Source organism: Globicephala melas, chromosome 15 (assembly GCF_963455315.2).
Source record: "Globicephala melas chromosome 15, mGloMel1.2, whole genome shotgun sequence".
Taxonomy (NCBI): Eukaryota; Metazoa; Chordata; class Mammalia; order Artiodactyla; family Delphinidae; genus Globicephala; species Globicephala melas.
This window is the reverse complement of record NC_083328.1, coordinates 26,942,896-26,962,099: the sequence shown is the minus strand read 5'-3', so window position 1 is coordinate 26,962,099 and position 19,204 is coordinate 26,942,896. Positions and strand designations below refer to the sequence as shown.

Sequence of the window (19,204 nt, the reverse complement as noted above, 5' to 3'; positions counted from 1 at the left end):
GAAAAATGAAAAAGGAAACACAAATACCGACACTTATGGGAGACAGCCAAAATAGTTCTAAGAGGGAAACTTACAGCAAGAAATTTGTAACATTAAGAATAAAGAGGGCTTCTCTGGTGGCACAGTGGTTGAGAGTCCACCTGCTGATGCAGGGGACACGGGTTCGTGCCCCAGTCTGGGAAGATGCCACATGGCACGGAGCGGCTGGGCCCGTGACTCATGGCCACTGAGCTTGCGTGTCCGGAGCCTGTGCTCCGCAACGGGAGAGGCCACAACAGTGAGAGGCCTGTGTACGGCAAAAAAAAAAAGAATAAAGGAAGATCTCAAATAAACATCCTAACTTTATACCTCAAAGAAGTAGAAAAAAAGAATAAATTAGGTAACATAAGCATAAAGAAGAAAATAATAGATATCAGAGCAGAAATAAATGAAATAGAAACTAGAAAAACAATAGAAAAGATCAATGATACTGAGCTGAGGTTTTGTAAAGATAAACAAAATTGACAAACCTTTCGCAAGACTAAGACAAAAGAGAGATTTAAATAAATAAAAATGAAAGAGGATATATTACAACTGATACCGTAGAAATACAAAGGATCATAAGAGACTACTGTGAACAGTTACACACCAACAAATTGGACAACCTATACAAAATGATACATTCCTAGAAATATGCAAACTACAAAGACTTAATTATGAAGAAATAGGGAATCTGAACAGATCAATTACTGATAGGAAATTAAATCAGTAATCAAAAACCTCTCAACAAAGAAAAGCCCAGGACCAGATGGCTTCATGTGTAGATTCTACCAAACATTTAAGGAATAATTAATGTCAGTCCTTCTGAAACTCTTACAAAAACTTGAAGAAGGGAATGCTCCTAAACTCACTTTATGAGGCCAACTGTGCCCTGATATCGAAGCTAGGTAAAGATCTACAAGAAAAGAAAATTACAGGCCAATATCCCTGATAAATATAGATGCAAAAATCCTCAACAAAATACTAGCAAACAAAATTCAACAGCACATTAAAAGGATCATACACTACAATCAAGTGGTATTTATCCCCAGGATGTAAGAATGGTTCAACATATGCAAGTCAATGAAAGTGATACACCACGTTGACAGAATGAACGATAAAAATCATATGATTGTCTCAATAGAAGCTGAACAAGTATTTGACAAAATTCAACATCTGTTCATGATAAAAAATCTCAACAGATTAGGTATAGAAGGAATGTACATCAACATAATAAAGGCCATATATGACAGACCCACAGCTAACATCATACTTTAATGGCGAAAGCTGAAGTCTTTTCCTCTAAGATCAGAAACAAGGCAAAGAAACCACTCTCAACACTTCTATTTATTTATTTATTATTTTTTGTGTGTGTGATACGCAGGCCTCTCACTGTTGTGGCCTCTCCCGCTGCGGAGCACAGGCTCCAGACACGCAGGCTTAGCAGCCATGGCTCACGGGCCCAGCCGCTCCGTGGCATGTGGGATCTTCCCAGACCAGGGCATGAACCCGTGTCCCCTGCATCGGCAGGCGGACTCTCAACCACTGCACCACCAGGGAAGCCCAACACTTCTATTTAACATAGTATTGGAAGTCCTAGCCAGAGTAATTAGGCAAGAGAAAGAAGTAAATGGCACCCAAGTAGGAAAGGAAGAAGTGAAATCCTCTGTTTGCAGATGACATGATTTTATATATAGAAAATCCTAAAGGTGCCACCCCAAAACCTGTTAGAGCTAATAAAAGAATTCAGTAAATTTGCAGGATACAAATTCAACATACAGAAAATCAGTTATATTTCTATATGCTAACAGTAAACTATATGAAAAAGAAATTAAGAAAATAATCCCATTTACAATGGCATCAAAAAGAACTGGAATACATTTAACCAAGGAGGTGAAAGACCTGATACTGGAAAACATAAAACATTGATGACAGAAACTGAAGAAGACATAAATAAAGGGAAAGATATCCTGTGTTTGTAGATTGGAAAAATATTTTTAAATGTCCAAGCTATCACCCCATGCTATCTACAGTTTCAATGCAAATATTAGCAAATTTCCAATGGCATTTTCCACAGATAATAAAAACGATTCTAAAATTCGTACGGAACCACCTAAGACCCTGAATATCCAAAGCAATCTTGAGAAAGAAGAACAAAGCTGAGGCATCACATGACATTATTTCAAAATGTACAACAAAGCTATAGTAATCAAAATGATATGGTACTGGCTTAAAAACAGACACATAGACCAATGAAACAGAATATACAGCCCAGAAATAATCCACACATTTACAGTCAATTGATCTTTGACAAAGTTTCCAAGAACAAACAATGGGGAAAGTATAGTTTCTTCAATAAATGGTGTTGGGAAAACTGGATATCCACATGCAGAAGAATGAAATTGGACCCTTATCTCAGACCATCAGTAAAAATCAACTCAAAATAGATTAAAGATTTAAACAATATATCTAAAACTACTAGAAGAAAACTATTATATGGAATTCTGAAAAAGGCAAAACTATGAAAATAATATAAAGACCAATGGTTACCAGGTATATATGGTGGGGACAGGGGAGATGAATATGCAGAGCACAGAATTTTTAGGAAAGTGAAAATACTTTGTATGATACTCAAATAGTGGATATGAGTCATTACATATTTGTCCAAACCCAAAGAATGTACAACACCAAGATGAACCCTAATGTAAACTAGGGACCTTGGGTGATAACAATGTGTTGACATAGATTCATCAGTTGTAACAAATGAACCATCTGGTGGAGGAAGCTGATAATGGGGGAGGCTGTGTATGTGTGGGGGCAGAGGCAATATGGGAAAATCTGCACCTTTCTCTCAATTTTGCTGTGAACCTAAGATTGCACAAAAAAAATAGTCTTAAAAGTGCATAGAGCCAAATACACACAAATGAGTAAAAATAGGTAAATATGAACAAGCTCAATGGATTATACCAACGTCAATATCCTGATTGTGATATTTTACTACAGTTTTGCAAGATATTATCATTAAGGGAAACAGTAAGTGATACACAGATCTCTGTATATTATTTCCTACAACTGTAAAAAAATTAAAATCCCATTGACTACTGACTGGAGTCGTGGATTCCCCTCTACTTCACTCCTGGAGGTGACCATTAATTACTTTTACGTATATTCTTCTAGAATACATAAAACAGCAGGAGCAGAAAGAGCCCGGTGAATTCAGACAAACCTGGATTCAAATTCAAATCCCACCACTCAGTAGCTTTGGAGAAGTAACTTAACCTCTTTGTGTCTTAACCTCTTCTTCATTAAATGGGCTACAATAATAGTAGTTAAATTGTTCTGAGAAATTAATAAGAGTCTGTTAGAACAGTGCCTGGTATCTAGTAAATGCTCAATATTAATTTTAATATGCATGTATCCTCAGAAAACATGGAGCATAATTTTCTTTGATGTTGATTTTTGTGTTTTATATAAATGGTATCATGCTCTCTGTGTCAGTCTACTATTTACTTCTTTTTTTTTTTCTGGCCATGACAATATATCTCATTTCTTTCCATGTCACTAGTATCAAATTATCTCATTCTTTGTACTTGTTGCATAGTATTTCATGGTTGGCTATACTTAAATTTATTTACCATTTACCTACTGATGGAGATTTAGATTGTTCCTAACTTTGTGCCAGCTAAATTCATGTGAGTATGTCTCTGAACTATACATGAGAAATGGAATAGCTGGTTAACTAAATATGGCTTTGAAACTTTCAGATGATGTGTTAAGATTCAGTGCAGTCTACATAAACTTCAGGATCCCAGCAATGGTTTGAAAAATCTCCTTGCCATTCTAAAAATTACTCGATTGAAAATGTTAACCTGAAACAAACAGACTGCTGATACTTCTCCATGAAAGATGGGTTTATTTGGGCTCAGCAGAGAATTGTAATTCAGGGTCTGCAACCATGGTGAGTCACTGCAAGTCCCCAAACGACAAGAGGAGGAGAGAGGGAAAGGAAGTTGGGGGGGGGGGGGGCGGCTGCTAATAGTAAACTAAGAGTCTGTGGCTTTTCATTGGCTGAGTCCTCTCCAGGAAAGAAGAGGAGTCTTCTTCCCAATGGGCTGTGCTATCATCACGAGGCGTGAGAGCTCCCCCTTCTGGTCTCCCAACTCTGTTAATTGACGTTTCTGTTCATTTTTTTACAAGCCGTAACTTACATATTATAAAATGTATCTACGTTGTAAATGGACACACATTTGCAAGCAGCACTGTTATTCACTTTGTTGTGTATTGAACTGTGTCCACCAAACAAGATATGCTGAAGTCCTGACCCCAGTACCTCAAAATGTGACCTTATTTGAAAATAGGATTATTATAGGTATAATTAGTTTAGTATGACTTTCTGTTGTTTTAAACCACCCACTTTGTGGTACTTGGTTACAGAAGCTCTAGGAAACTAATACACATTATTTTTTTATTGTTGTTGTTTTGAAGTATAGTTGATTTACAGTGTGTTAATTTCTGCTGTACAGCAAAGTGATTCAGTTATACATATACATACTTTTTTAATATTCTTTTCCATTATGTTTTATCAAAGGATATTGAATATAGTTCCCTGTGCTATGCAATAGGACCCTGTTGTTTATCCATTCTATATATAATAGTTTGCATCTGCTAACCCCAAACTCCCAATCCATCCTTCCCCTGACCCTCCCTCCCCCTTGGCAACCACAAGTCTGTCCTCTATGTCTACACATTAGTTTTTAGTGCTTTTTAATATAGTCTTTTTTAGTAGAGTCGAATACACACATACACATTTCGAACATTTCCATCACCTTAACAAGATCCCTTATGCATATTTACAGTTCAAGTTCACCCTGACCCTAGGAAAGCCCTGAGTTCTATTATGGAGTAGAGGAGGAGACCCAAACTTCTCAGCTGATGCCTGGATTGGTATTATCCTTGAGGAGCCATAGTCACTCATGAAAATGACTCAGTAGGAGACTCTCAGATGGTCAAGTTTGGGATATAACTTCATTCCACCCTCTCCTCCACCTTTGGTCTCAACAGTTGTCAACAATTGGGTCAAAAACTAAATTTTGAAAACCTGGTGAAAATCTCCTCCAAGAAGAAAGGTATACATATCTCTACACTCAAAATCGGACAATTTTAGATGCCCCATGTGTGAATCCCAGTTTCAGGATCCTTGGTCTTTCTGTTGTATGCTTGAATATCTGTGGTGAGGGGGAGGCCAGTGCTACCTGAGGCAACCCATTCTACCCTGGGGAGCTCTATGCCCTGGGAAGCAATTCCTGTCCTGGTGGCTCCTACTTAGCAGTTCTGGGATAGTCTTTGTTAACTACAGTATGGAACAGGAGACTGAGGAATTTTCAATCCCGGAGTTAAATAGGAACCTACAGAAACCTGCATGGGAATGACTGCCAAACCTCTAGTAGACTTTCAGGATGGAGAGGCAGTGGGAGAGCTCAGAATTTGGAAAGTCCTGGCTCTATCATGTACTAATTCTTTGTCCTTCAGAAATACTGATAGCCTTTCTGAGACTAAAGTCTCCTTTGTAAAATAGAGAAACTTTGCACATAGTAGGTGTTTTATCATGGATGAATTTAGATTGAAGTGAAACCTCATATGAATAAAAAATAGGACCCGGGCTTCCCTGGTGGCGCAGTGGTTGAGAGTCCGCCTGCTGATGCAGGGGACACGGGTTCGTGCCCCGGTCCGGGAGGATCCCACATGCCATGGAGCTGTTGGGCCCGTGAGCCATGGCCGCTGAGCCTGCACGTCCGGAGCCTGTGCTCCGCAACGGGAGAGGCCACGACAGTGAGAGGCCCGCGTACCACACACACACAAAAAAAACAGGACCCAATACCACGAGAGATGGACAAGACGAGGAGGAAAGGGAATTTCAGTGTCTAACAGCATCCTGAGAAATGAGATTATCAAGTCTTTCATACATAGACCTTTTAAAAATTTTTAAATCAATTTTTTTAAAGCAGTTTTAGGTTCACATCAAAATTTAAAGAATGTCATATAGTATGTAGGCTTTTCAGATTGGCTTCTTTCACTTAGTCACATGCATTTAAGTTTCCTTCATGTCTTTTCATGGCTTGATAGCTCATTTTTTTAAAACACTGAATAATATTCCATTGCCTGGCTGTACCACAGTTCACTTATCCATTCACCTACTGAAGAACACATACTTTTTACTGAATAAAATTAGGTCTCCATCTTACAGTTGAATGACCACAGCACGGAATGAGCAGATGACAGCATCCCAAGACTCCTCCCATTGATCCAGAGTTCCACCAAAGTACCACAAAAGACAAGTCTGAGGTCTCTAGCATCCTAACACCTAAGGCAGGAGATAGATGGGCTCCAGACTAGGCATTTATAACCGGCCTCCTGTTTACATTTCTTGGGGTGAGAAAAAGATGGGCTTCAGGCCAGACGTATACAACTTGCCTCCTGTTTGCATTTCCTGAGACAGGAAATAGATGGGCTCCGGGTTAGGCATTTACAATCAGCTTCCTGTCTGCCCTCTGAGATGTAAGTAACCACAGAAACAGGGTAAATAGCCAGGCATTGTCTCTTGAGGATGCCCTAAGATAACAGTCATGGCAGGAACAGAGAGGGACAAAGCCCTGTTTGAGTAAAGGATCAAGAGTCATGCATTTCCCATCCTTGGGGCAGGGGAGACATTGCACATGTGCAGAAAGGCTCCTTGGGGGTCAAAAAGGAGGGGGCACCACCCCATAATATGTGATGCTAAGGCCGCCCCATAGGCCTCTGGCCTGGAATCCATCTTGGAGAAAAGTTGCACGTGCATGTCGGGGAAGGTCCTAGGGCAGGTCAGGTGTGGAAAAAGAAACCAGATAATTGGCCAAAGGTAAACAGAGACCTGGAAGAACTGCCCTACATAAATGAACGGACCGCCTCTTTACTGCGCTCCCGCGGTAGGGAGGATGCCCACACCCTTTCTCTCTGGGTGTGCATCTCTGCCTTGCTTCTATCTTAACTAAACAGTTTCTCTGTGTGCTCTCCCACTAGTTGTTGTGCTGTGTCTCTAATAATAAACTTTGTACCTGTTTTTACAGTTTTTGCCTCCATGAGAAATGAATTTTTCACTGGGGGCAGGAGCCAGGGAAGAATAGCTTCTGGCCTCTAGCCCTTCCTGGCCTGGTGGCTAGGATTCCTGGTTTTCATCCAGGCTACGCAGGTTCAATTCCTGAGCAGGGAATTAAGATCTCGCTTCGTGCCACCGCTTACTGCTCCCCCTCCGAGATCACACCCACCACATTGAGAAAACAAAGAAACAAAATTGATTAGGTGGGGATGATGGGATTGGCCCGAAATCGCAATGCAGTATCTCCACCAACTATAATCGCTGCTGAGCTCCATCCACCTCCAAAGGCTGACCCACTTCCCTAGGATGGGTGCTCTTGGAAGTTCAAATGCAGGAAATACGGCTCCACCCTGCCTTGTTGTTATCCCCACTTAACTTCTAAGGACAGTACTGGGTTAGGCACTTGATTTAACCAGGTGTTTGAAGACCTCAACTGGCAAATGCAAATGATGAGACTTGAAAAAAAATCAGAATTTTTTGCCTTGGTTTCCTGAAGGCTGAATTAAACAGAACTTAAATACTCTGTTTTACTTTTTATTTGTTTTTTTCTGCACTGAACCTAGAACTGAAGGGGATTTTTTTCTCTCCCTTTCCAAAAGATACCAGGCGAGCCAGAAACAAACACACATTTTCTAAAACCAGTGAACCATGGCATCAGAATTTTCTTCAAACCATACCTGAACCAAACTTACACTTCATACAGTTGGAGTCTCTCAGCTAAATTGGCCGCAGACATGGAGTTGTTTTACCCAGTTTAGAGCCAATATGAAACAGGTCTCTCTCTCGGCTCTGTGGTTATTATTGTTGTGGTTTTTAGGGCCCCATTCTGTCTCTGCTTCTTTGCATCTTGGTGGCTGTCTCTCTTCATCCCTCTGTGTCTCTCTGTCTTTTTGTCTTTCTGTTTTTTTCTTCCTTTCTGTCCTTCTCTGTCTGTGATCTTTCTTCCTCTCCCACTGCCTCCTTCTGAAATGCTCATAATATAAGGACCCTGGAGCAGACAACCTGGGCTTGAAATCACCTCCTGTCTCTGGGCATCTGTCTCTTTATCTGTCAGACATGCTTAGAAGGGTACCCGGCATGTAATAAGCATGTTATAGTCAATCATTATTATTATTTCCCACATTTGTATAGCCAACTTCCCCAGGTAGTTTCTGGGACCAGCAAACATGGTGACATAGCAGATTGGAGAGAGGAGACTTTGGGAGAGAAAGACTTCATGGGTTGAGGGAAACAGAAGCTAGAGACCTAGCTTAGTTCTCTTGGCTGTGCAGTTTCTCCTCACATCTTTTACAAGAAGCAACAGGAGATGTCTCAGAAGATTGTAGGGTTTGCACAGAGAATGTCATGATTCTCATAGCATTTTGGCTATTGAATCTATACTTCCTCTACCCTAACCTGTGAAATCTGTGAAAGCAAGAATTTTGAGGAGAGAAAGGGGAAGAGAGAGAAAACATGCAAAGGAACGTAAGAGAGGAGAAAGAGGATGAGAATAAAAGAGAGAATGGAGAGAGAGTTAGTGAGAGAGAGAGAGAGAGTAAAAGGAAGAGAATATGAGAGGGAGAGGGAGGGAGATTCACTGAGGCCATAGACCAATGTTTTCTGCTAAATAGAGTAAGCGAGACCAACCTGCATCCTTGGAAGAAAAGACGCTGTGGCCCATATTATTGCTCCTAATCATACATTGCACTAAATGCAAACCTATTATCTGTTCAATTTCATTTTAGTACAATTCACTGTACTGCCGCAGCCTCACTTTCCAGCTGAGGTGCCACTTTTGTAAGCAAAAGTCAAACTCCATACAGCAAAGATTTGGCTTCTTAGCAACTGAAAGAAGTTAGGCTGAAGAAAAGAAAATAAAGTACATGGCATTGCAGAGTTAAAGAACAGAGATACTGATGCATTGCATTTGGAAGCAACAAACAAAAAACAACCCCCAACAAACCCATGCCATGCCATCTGCAATCGATATGCATCATTACATTTAATGAGATGGCTGGGTTCTGGGAGAGTTCCAAGCCAGTGCTTCTCAACCTTCCCTGCGCAATGTAATCACCTGAGAGCTTTCAAAAGAAAAAAATCTCAGTGCCCAGGTTGTACTCCCCAGACCGGTTAAATCGTGGGACCCAGGCATCAGTATTTTCAAAGCCCCCCAGGTGACTCTAGTGTGTAGCCAAAGCTGACAACCTCTGATCTTAGATAACCCAAAAAGCCAAGTCATAACGTTTCCAAACTCTGTAACCTGAGTACAGCGGGTAAGGTAGCATAAGAGATGACGGCACCTGTTGGGTAATTAAGGTAACATGTCAGGAGATTATGAAAAGTCCATCTGTTTTGGATAGGGGATGCAGTCTAATCAAATGATATTCTTTATGAGCAGCTATCCTAATTCCCTGACATTTGGTTTGCCCCCAGTGTTTGATGACCCTTGTTTGCTGCTGTCTGTTCACGGCCATCTGCTGCCTGTGATTGCGGTGGAGAGGAGCGTCGTGCAGCCAGGTGAGGTGTGTAGTGTTGTGGTTTTCCTGCCTATTAGTCTCCTAGGAGTGAAGGAGTCTGTACCAGGGCATGACCCTGCCCCTGTGGCTCAAGCACTCATTATTTACCTGTTATGGGTTGAATTGTGTCCCTGGTCAAATTCATATGTTGGATTCCTAACCCCCAGTGCTTTAGAATGTGCCCCCCCTTTTTTTTTTAATGAAGTATAGTTGATCTACAGTGTTGTGTTAGTTTCATGTGTACAGCAAAGAATATATATTCTCTTTCAGATTCGTTTATAGGTATTACAAAATATTGAGTAGAATATGACCTTATTTAGAAATAGGGTCGTTGCAGATATAATTAGTTAAGATAAGGTCATACTGGAGTAGGACGGTTCCCTAATCCAGTATGAGTGGTGTTACAAAAAGTGGAAATTTGGACACAGAGGCATGCACACGGGCAGTATATCACATGAAGCTGAAAGCAGAGATTGGAGTGATGCACGTACACAAGCCAAGGAACACCAACGATTGCCACCAAACCTCTAGAAGCTAGAGAAGAGGCATGCGACAGGCTCCCCTCACAGCCTTCAGAAGGAACCAACCCTGCTGCCACCATGATTTCTGACCTGCCTTCCAGAGCTGGGAGACAATGCATTTCTGTTGTCTAAGCTACCCAGTTTGTGGTTGTCACAGCAGTCCTGGCCAACGAAGACAGCACCCCAGCCTGGAAGAACCAATTCTGCCCATTGACGGGAACAAGTAGAGGGTTTCAGGCCTGGGAGAGGACAGGCCCTAAACTAATCAACTGCCCTGGTTCTAACCCTGATTCCAAACCAATCCCCATAATTGTTGCTCCCAACCCCCTCATGCTCATGGTATCCACTGCCCCCAGCAGTCCGACTTCATAGGCATGTGACCTGTGCAGTGTCCATGGCTTTTCATTGGCTGAGTCCTTGCCAGGAAAGAGAAAGGAATCTTTCTTCTTCTTGATGGTCTGTGCACTTAGAAGGCCTCCGGGTGTGTTTTAATTCTCTGGTGTCGCCATCTTGAAATTCTGAATCATTTTCCTGGGCCCAGCATTTTCACTTTGCACTGGCCCTGCAAATTCTGCAGCCAGTCCTGTTCCCAAGCCTCCCATTAATTTTCCTTCCTTTGATCAGATCCTATCTACTTCTTCATAGGGATTTCTCATTGTTTCTGGTCCAGTAATGTCCCTCTCTTTCTGTTTTCCAATGATGTTATGAAGGTTCCCTTTTTTTTTTTTGTGGTACGCGGGCCTCTCACTGTTGTGGCCTCTCCCATTGCGGAGCACAGGCTCCGGACGCGCAGGCTCAGCGGCCATGGCTCACGGGCCCAGCCGCTCTGCGGCATGTGGGATCTTCCCGGACTGGGGCACGAACCCGTGTCCCCTGAATTGGCAGGTGGACTCTCAACCACTCCGCCACCAGGGAAGCCCAATACTCACCTTTTGGTTTTAAATTCACATCTGTTATACTTTAAGCCTGTCTTTCCTGGTAGACCATGAACTCTTAGAAGTTGGGATGATTCTGTTTTGTTCTATTGTTAAATCTCTGGAGCTTGACACAGTGCTTGGAACATACAGAGAAGGAATCAACACATTTGTCAAATGAGTTACTGACTGTTAGGTGCTCAGAAACGCTTACTTACTGCACAAAACTGGACCCATTCTCATAAACACCATGGGCCTCAGGAAGACTGCTTTAGGGAGGAAGAAACCAGGTGTGGGAAGTTGAGGTGACAGGTTCAGGGTCACATAGATAGTAACAGCAGTGCTAGAACTTTTTTATTATATTCAGAAAAAAATATTCCTTTCTCTTTGGAACATGGCCCTGAAATGTGACCCTGACACATCCTAAATCGCATGACTCACACTTTGTCTTCCATGATCAAGAGAGGGGAAAGTGTAACAAAGCAGAAGCCTTTATAACACAGGATTTTATATTGAGCCCTGAGATGCTAACATCTCATAGAAACTCAAACTCTGCGGTGCCTGGATTTTCCAAATGGATGGCTCTCCTTTTATTAGCAGCACAAACCAAACCGACCCCAAGGGCTCACGGCAGAACCTCGTTTGCCTCAGACAGACTTGACTTGACTCTTCTTTCAGGGTTTCCGTTGCCTAAACAGGGTGGCTATTCAACAAGCAGCAATATAGGGTCTGGGTTCTATTTCTTATAAATCATGTACCACTCCATTGATTCTTTTTTTTTTAAATCCTTATAAAATAGGTGACATTTTGTGTGTATTTTATTTTTTTTATTTTTTAACATCTTTATTGGAGTATAATTGCTTTACAATGGTGTGTTAGTTTCTGCTTTATAACAAAGTGAATCAGTTATACATATACATATGTTCCCATATTTCTTCCCTCTTGCGTCTCCCTCCCTCCCACCCTCCCTATCCCACCCCTCTAGGTGGTCACAAACCACCGAGCTGATCTCCCTGTGCTATGCGGCAACTTCCCACTAGCTATCTATTTTACGTTTGGTGGCGTATATATGTCCATGCCACTCTCTCACTTTGTCACAGCTTCCCCTTACCCTTCCCCATATTCTCAAGTCCATTCTCTAGTAGGTCTGTGTCTTTATTCCTGTCTTACCCCTAGGTGCTTCATGACCTTTTTTTTTTTCCTCTTAGATTCCATATATATGTGTTAGCATACAGTATTTGTTTTTCTCTTTCTGACTTCACTCTGTATGACAGTCTCTAGGTCCATCCACCTCACTACAAATAACTCAATTTCGTTTCTTTTTATGGCTGAGTAATATTCCATTGTATATATGTGCCACATCTTCTTTATCCATTCATCTGTTGATGGACACTTAGGTTGCTCCCATGTCCTGGCTATTGAAAACAGAGCTGCAATGAACATTTTGGTACATGACTCTTTTTGAATGATGGTTTTCTCAGGGTATATGCCCAGTAGTGGGATTGCTGGGTTGTATGGTATTTCTATTTGTAGTATTTTAAGGAACCTCCATACTGTTCTCAATAGTGGCTGTATCAATTTACATTCCCACCAACAGTGCAAGAGTGTTCCCTTTTCTCCACATCCTCTCCAGCATTTATTGCTTGTAGATTTTTTGATGATGGCCATTCCGACCGGTGTGAGATGATATCTCATTGTAGTTTTGATTTGCATTTCTCTAAATGAGCATCCTTTCATGTGTTTGTTGGCAATCTGTGTGTCTTCTTTGGAGAGATGGCTATTTAGGTCTTCTGCCCATTTTTTGATTGGGTTGTTTGTTGTTTTGATATTGAGCTGCATGAGCTGCTTGTAAATTTTGGAGATTAATCCTTTGTCAGTTGCTTCATTTGCAAATATTTTCTCCCATTCTGAGGGTTGTCTTTTTGTCTTGTTTATGTTTTCCTTTGCTGTGTAAAAGCTTTTAGCTTTTAAGTTTCATTCGGTCCCATTTGTTTATTTTTGTTTTTATTTCCATTTCTCTAGGAGTTGGGTCAAAAAGGATATTGCTGTGATTTATGTCATAGAGTGTTCTGCCTATGTTTTCCTCTAAGAGTTTTATAGTGTCTGGCCTTACATTTAGGTATTTAATCCATTTTGAATTTATTTTTGTGTATGGTGTTAGGGAGTGTTCTAATTTAATTCTTTTACATGTAGCTGTCCAGTTTTCACAGCACCACTTATTGAAGAGGGTGTCTTTTCTCCATTGTATATCCTTGCCTCCTTTGTCATGGATTAGTTGACCTTAGGTGCATGGGTTTATCTCTGGGCTTTCTATCCTGTTCCATTGATCTATATTTCTGTTTTTGTGCCTGTACCATACTGCCTTGATTACTGTAGCTTTGTAGTATAGTCTGAAGTCTGGGAGCCTGATTCCTCCAGCTCTGTTTTTCTTTCTCAAGATTGCTTTGGCTATTCGGGGTCTTTTGTGTTTCCATACAAACTGTGAAATTTTTTGTTCTAGTTCTGTGAAGAATGCCAGTGGTAGTTTGATAGGGATTGCATTGAATCTGTCAACTGCTTTGGGTAGCATAGTCATTTTCACAATGTTGATTCTTCCAATCCAAGAACATGGTATATCTCTCCATCTGTTTGTATCATCTTTAATTTCTTTCATCAGTATCTTATAGTGTTCTGTATACAGGTCTTTTGTCTCCTTAGGTAGGTTTATTCCTAGCTATTTTATTCTTTTTCTTGCAGTAGTAAATGGGAGTGTTTCCTTAATTTCCCTTTCAGATTTTTCATCATTAGTGCATAGGAATGCCAGAGATTTCTGTGCATTAATTTTGTATCCTGCTACTTTACCAAATTCATTGATTAGCTTTAGTCGTTTTCTGGTAGCATCTTTAGGATTCTCTATGTATGGTATCATGTCATCTGCAAACAGTGACAGTTTTACTTCTTCTTTTCCGATTTGGATTCCTTTTATTTCTTTTTTTTCTCTGACTGCTGTGGCTAAAACTTCCAAAAGTATGTTGAATAATAGTGGCGAGAGTGGACATCCTTGTCTTGTTCCTGGTCTTAGAGGAAATGCTTTCAGTTTTTCACCATTGAGAATGATGTTGGCTGTGGGTTTGTCATCTATGGCCTTTATTATGTTGAGGTAAGTTCCCTCTATGGCTACTTTCTGGAGGGTTTTTATCATAAATGGGTGTTGAATTTTGTCAAAAGCTTTTCCTGCATCTATTGAGATGATCATATGGTTTTTCTCCTTCAATTTTTTAATATGGTTTATCACATTGATTTGCGTATATTGAAGAATCCTTGCATTCCTGGGATAAACCCTTCTTGATCATGGTGTATGAGCCCTTTAATGTGCTGTTGGATTCTGTTTGCTAGTATTTTGTTGAGGATTTTTGCATCTATGTTCATCAGTGATATTGGCCTGTAGTTTTCTTTCTTTGTGACATCTTTGTCTGGTTTTGGTATCAGGGTGATGGTGGCCTTGTAGAATGAGTTTGGGAATGTTCCTCCCTCTGTTATATTTTGGAAGAGTTTGAGAAGGATAGGTGTCAGTTCTTCTCTAAATGTTTGATAGAATTCGCCTGTGAAGCCATCTGTCAGGACCTATTTTTTTTAAATAATTTTTTCTTTCTGATTACATTTATACATTGAGTTTGCAGCAGCATATTTTGTGTGTGGTATATCTTGTGGAATGAATGAATGGATGCATAAGTGACACTGCAGGACCAGAAATGAAAGGTATCTTGTGGAATGCACCCCTGCTAGTAATCATACTAATCCTATGTGGAATATTATTCCTGATCTCTGTTGGGTTTGACACTTCTCAAACACCTTGTTGGAAATGGAGACAGTAATTCAAAAGTAGCACTTAATCATAGTATTAGATGGTGCAGCTAAGTGTCATCGTACACATGCTTCCACAAGGAAAGAAGCATATGATTAAAATTAAATCATCTGAGTAGATTGTATAAGGAATTGAGCATAGAATGATGCCTTCCCAGTTCAGGGTCTAAAAGACAGATTGAGAAATAAGTAACCCGGATTTGTAGATGAGGGCTTTGGTACCAATTGGCTGGGATTTGGGGGCAAGTCTCTTTACCTCTCTGGGTCTCAGTTTCCTCCCCTGTAGAGGAAGGGGCGTAAAGCTGGTGGTTCCTCTGATTTTTCTTTTACCCCATCAAGCTGGAGCTAGATATCCCCCTCTGAAAACACAAGGTATTATAAGAAGAAGAAACTCAACAGAGAAGCACATCTTGTAAATGGTAGATATTTGATTCAAGCCCAGTCTTTCTTTACCCTCAATCCATTAACTTTCTACTATTATTTTATTTATGTCATCCCCCCCTACCTGAAATTCCCTTATTCACTCAAAAACAATGAAATGCATCTTGGGTACCTGTAACGGTCCCTATTGTATTGAAATTTGCTCTCTGTACAGAGACCCAGAGCCCCCTCTTCCTCTCTGACCCTGTGAGATTTTCTGGCAAGCATTCTGCTGCCCTATACTCCTTCCTCAGCACCTAACCATGCTCCCTAAAGTTCTACAACTTTGTAGTGTACACCAGTGGCCTCGTGGGTTGGGAAGGCTATATGACATAGCATAGAACATGAGCTGAGTCCCAGAGTCAAACACATATAGGTTTTATATAGAGGTGAAGGTCCTCACCACTTTCTAGGTGTGTGACTCTGGACACAACACTTTATATCACTAAGCCTTAACTTGTTTATGTAAGGGGACAAAAAGGGGACAATGATGCTATTGTGAACATTGTTGGCTGCCTAACCAACAGTCATTCCGTCTTTGTTGACAGTAGGGTACTGTTTCATTCAGGCATTCAGGGCAAGGTGTCTTGTCCCAGGGGATGAATTTTGACTTCTAATTGATCATAATAATCCTATTCCCATTTGTCAATGACTGCTTTAGATTAGGCCATATGACCATTTCTGGATCATGGGATACAAAGGGAAATCTACTGGAGAATACTGGGGAAAGATTTCCCTCCCTAACAACAAGAGAGAGACTTGAGAAAAGAGTGAGCCCATCTTCCTTTCTTCATAATTTTAGATGTTACTGATCCTATGATTGTTGGCGCTATAGCAGCCTCTTACAGTAATGAGGGGAAAACCAAGAAAATCACAGAAAAGCCATACAGAGCCCTGACAGTGTTGTTTAGGTGCTGAATCTACTTTCTCTGAAACCTCTATCTCTAGATGTTTTATTAAATGAGAAATAAATATCTCTACTGCTTAGACATTTTAACATTTTGTGGGATCTGAAAGTTACATTATGTTATATACACTCTTTAAGTCAAAGAATACAAAATTTAAAATATGAAAATCAGGTGTGAAAATAAATATTTATTTAGAATAAAAAGAAGCCGCAGCAGATTCCAAATTTTAAAAGCTGACAAATGTGCACATCATCACAAAATTTAAAAAATAATAGTTTTTATTAACGATTAATAAATCTCTGTAATATATATATTTTTAACATCTTTCTTTATTGGAGTAGAACTGCTTTACAATGGTGTGTTAGTTTCTGCTTTATAACAAAGTGAATCAGCTATACATATACATATATCCCCATATCCCCTCCCTCTTGCATCTCCCTCCCACCCTCCCTATCCCACCCCTCTAGGTGGTCATAAAGCACGAGCTGATCTCCCTGTGCTATGCAGCTGCTTCCCACTAAAAAATATGGAATGCGTCACGAATTTGCGTGTCATCCTTGCGCAGCGGCCATGCTAATCCTCTCTGTATCCTTCCAATTTTAGTATATGTGCTGCCAAAGCGAACACCTCTGTAATATTTTTATCCTATATGCTCAGGCTGCATACTCTGTCTTCATATGACAATAACTTGATAAAAATACTTTCTATAGAGAAAATAAATAATTCGAACTTTTTTTCTAGCATGGTTGATGAAAAATTAATACGGCTCTTGATGGTTTAGAAAAGTTACTTTCAGTTCCACAACTCATTATTAGTAATGACATGTAAATTTTTAGGATTATCACTAAATTTGGGAAAAGCTCTAATGAGTTTGTTTCATATATGAGTTGTATGCTTTAAAAGAATTTCCCATAGACTAGCTTCTGACTCCATATACTTCAAACTTAATTTCTCCTCTGTTACCTGCATTTCTTCTGTCCCCATTGCAATACCACCTCTGGCCCTGCTATTCTGGATCAAAATACTAGATGAGTCAGCACAGTGTGGCAGGAGTATTCCTGGAAGCCATAGGGATAAGTCATTCACGGGTAGCTAGCTTAGAGTCACTTAACAATTCATGGAAATGAATGAGAACCACATAAACATATCCCACTAAACCCCATCCTGATGTATTACTGCAGCTCAATCCCAAATCCCCAGATGCTCTCAGCCTCTCTAGCACTAACCAACATGAGGGGATGTGTAACAAAAAAGAACCCCCAGGAGGAAGAATTCCCAGGCTTAAACCATTGCTGTTCAAACATTTCACTTTTACAAAATTTCAAAACAACACGTGATGATGGAAACACATTGCTAGGGCCTTAGAAAGGACCCGTGCAAGTGAGGGGGCCGTAAAATGTAAGCTTTGATTTGCTTCACGTGAAATACATCTTCCTCTTATTACAGTCATGCCGTGAGAATTGAATGAACCCACAATATAAATAAGGTGCTTATTACAACGTCTGGCACATAATGAAGTTTGAAATATGGTAGGAACTATTATATTTTAGTAGTATTAGTATTATTTAAGATGGTACCTCCCACAGTACCTCCTTTTTTCCCTCCTGAATGTGTTTTCATTGCTGGGACCAAAGGACGGAAACAAGTGTTTGACCCACACCTCTGGGTAGATACACTTTTAGTTTTCCAATATGAAACCTGTTCCTGATAGGGCTTTAGTTTTCAAGGGTTAAAAATTTCTAAGCCTGGTAAGGGTGAAGGTCTCTATAATCAGAGTGAACAGGAAATCAAAGTGACTTCTTTACAATCAATAGTTTTATGATTACTTTTTAAAATTACATCTTTGCCCTAAAATCGGCATGCTATATTTAGTCACCATCACCAAGAGACATCTGCCCAATGAGGCAACAGCACTTTTTATAAGTGATACGTCATTATTTATTTCAGCAGCTAAGTACCTTCTGGCACAACAAACAGCCACCTTTGGAAACAAAGATGGAATTTTGGTTGCCTTAACAGATATGGGTTGTCTAAAATTACAGACAGCGCTAATTAACTGGAACACAGAATTAGAACCTACAGTTCAGAAAAGATGCAAGAAAAATAGAGTGTCGGAAACTTTAGCACTGGAAAGCTAAGCTGACTGTTTCAAGGATGCTAGATTGATGATAAGAATTAGGTACCGTTGTTAAAACTCAATAAACAAAGCCTGACAGGTTGTGGCTGAAATAGAACATTTGTTTGCTCAAAGAGAGAGTGTTTGTTTAAAGTAAACTCCCTTTCACTGATAAAAAATTATGAATAAAGCTAGTGAAAAAGATACTACTATCTGTGGGAGGGGAGACTGAAATTGACCATAATTTCATTTATGTTTGACTAACAAGCGAATTTTTTTCTATCAAATACACCTTAATTCAAAGAAAATAGCTGTTATTAGTATTCTTGAATTTAGAAACTGAATGAATTGCTTGAAGTGTTTAAAAAAATATTAGGAGAGGCTGGTGGAGTCTGGTCCTTCCAAGAGAGCCTGATTGGTGGAGTCAAGCGAAAAAGGCAAAGTTCTGAAGTTTCAAAGACTGGAACTTTTATCCTAGATGCCTCTCTAATTCACTGGATGATCTCAGTCAAATTACCTAAGCGATCTGGCTAATAAGGACAATAATCAACCCTGCCTCCTTAGTCAGTAATAATCATGGAACACTCTGAAAACCGGAAGGCACTGCATAAAAGGAAAAGCGGCAATGGCAGTAAAGCACGGTGATGAGGAGCCCGAAGCGTATGTGAGTCAGGACCAGCCTCCGCTGCAAGCTCAGCCACTAACCAGGTATGCGGTCAAGGGCAGAGTCCTTACCTTCTCTTCAGAACCAGCTCTAGCGATGGTCAGATGAGATCATGTACATGAATTGGTTAGTTCACCTGGGTGTATCAACAGCCCAAAATGGTAATAACTTAA

At 40.3% G+C, this 19,204-nt stretch overlaps 1 protein-coding gene and 1 non-coding gene across 2 annotated transcripts in view; one reads left to right on the top strand and one right to left on the bottom strand.

Moving 5' to 3' along the window:
- The window catches only part of SHISA9 (shisa family member 9), a 447,725-nt gene that overhangs the window by 404,148 nt on the left and 24,373 nt on the right, over nt 1-19,204 (top strand). The window contains exon 4 of the mRNA XM_060285262.1: nt 9,563-9,646. Coding sequence (XP_060141245.1) covers nt 9,563-9,646 — 84 coding nt within the window. The remainder of the gene's footprint in view (nt 1-9,562; nt 9,647-19,204) is intronic.
- On the bottom strand, nt 16,772-16,878 carry LOC115867697 (U6 spliceosomal RNA). The gene has a single exon (XR_004045236.1). It is a non-coding gene; the product is annotated as a U6 spliceosomal RNA (small nuclear RNA).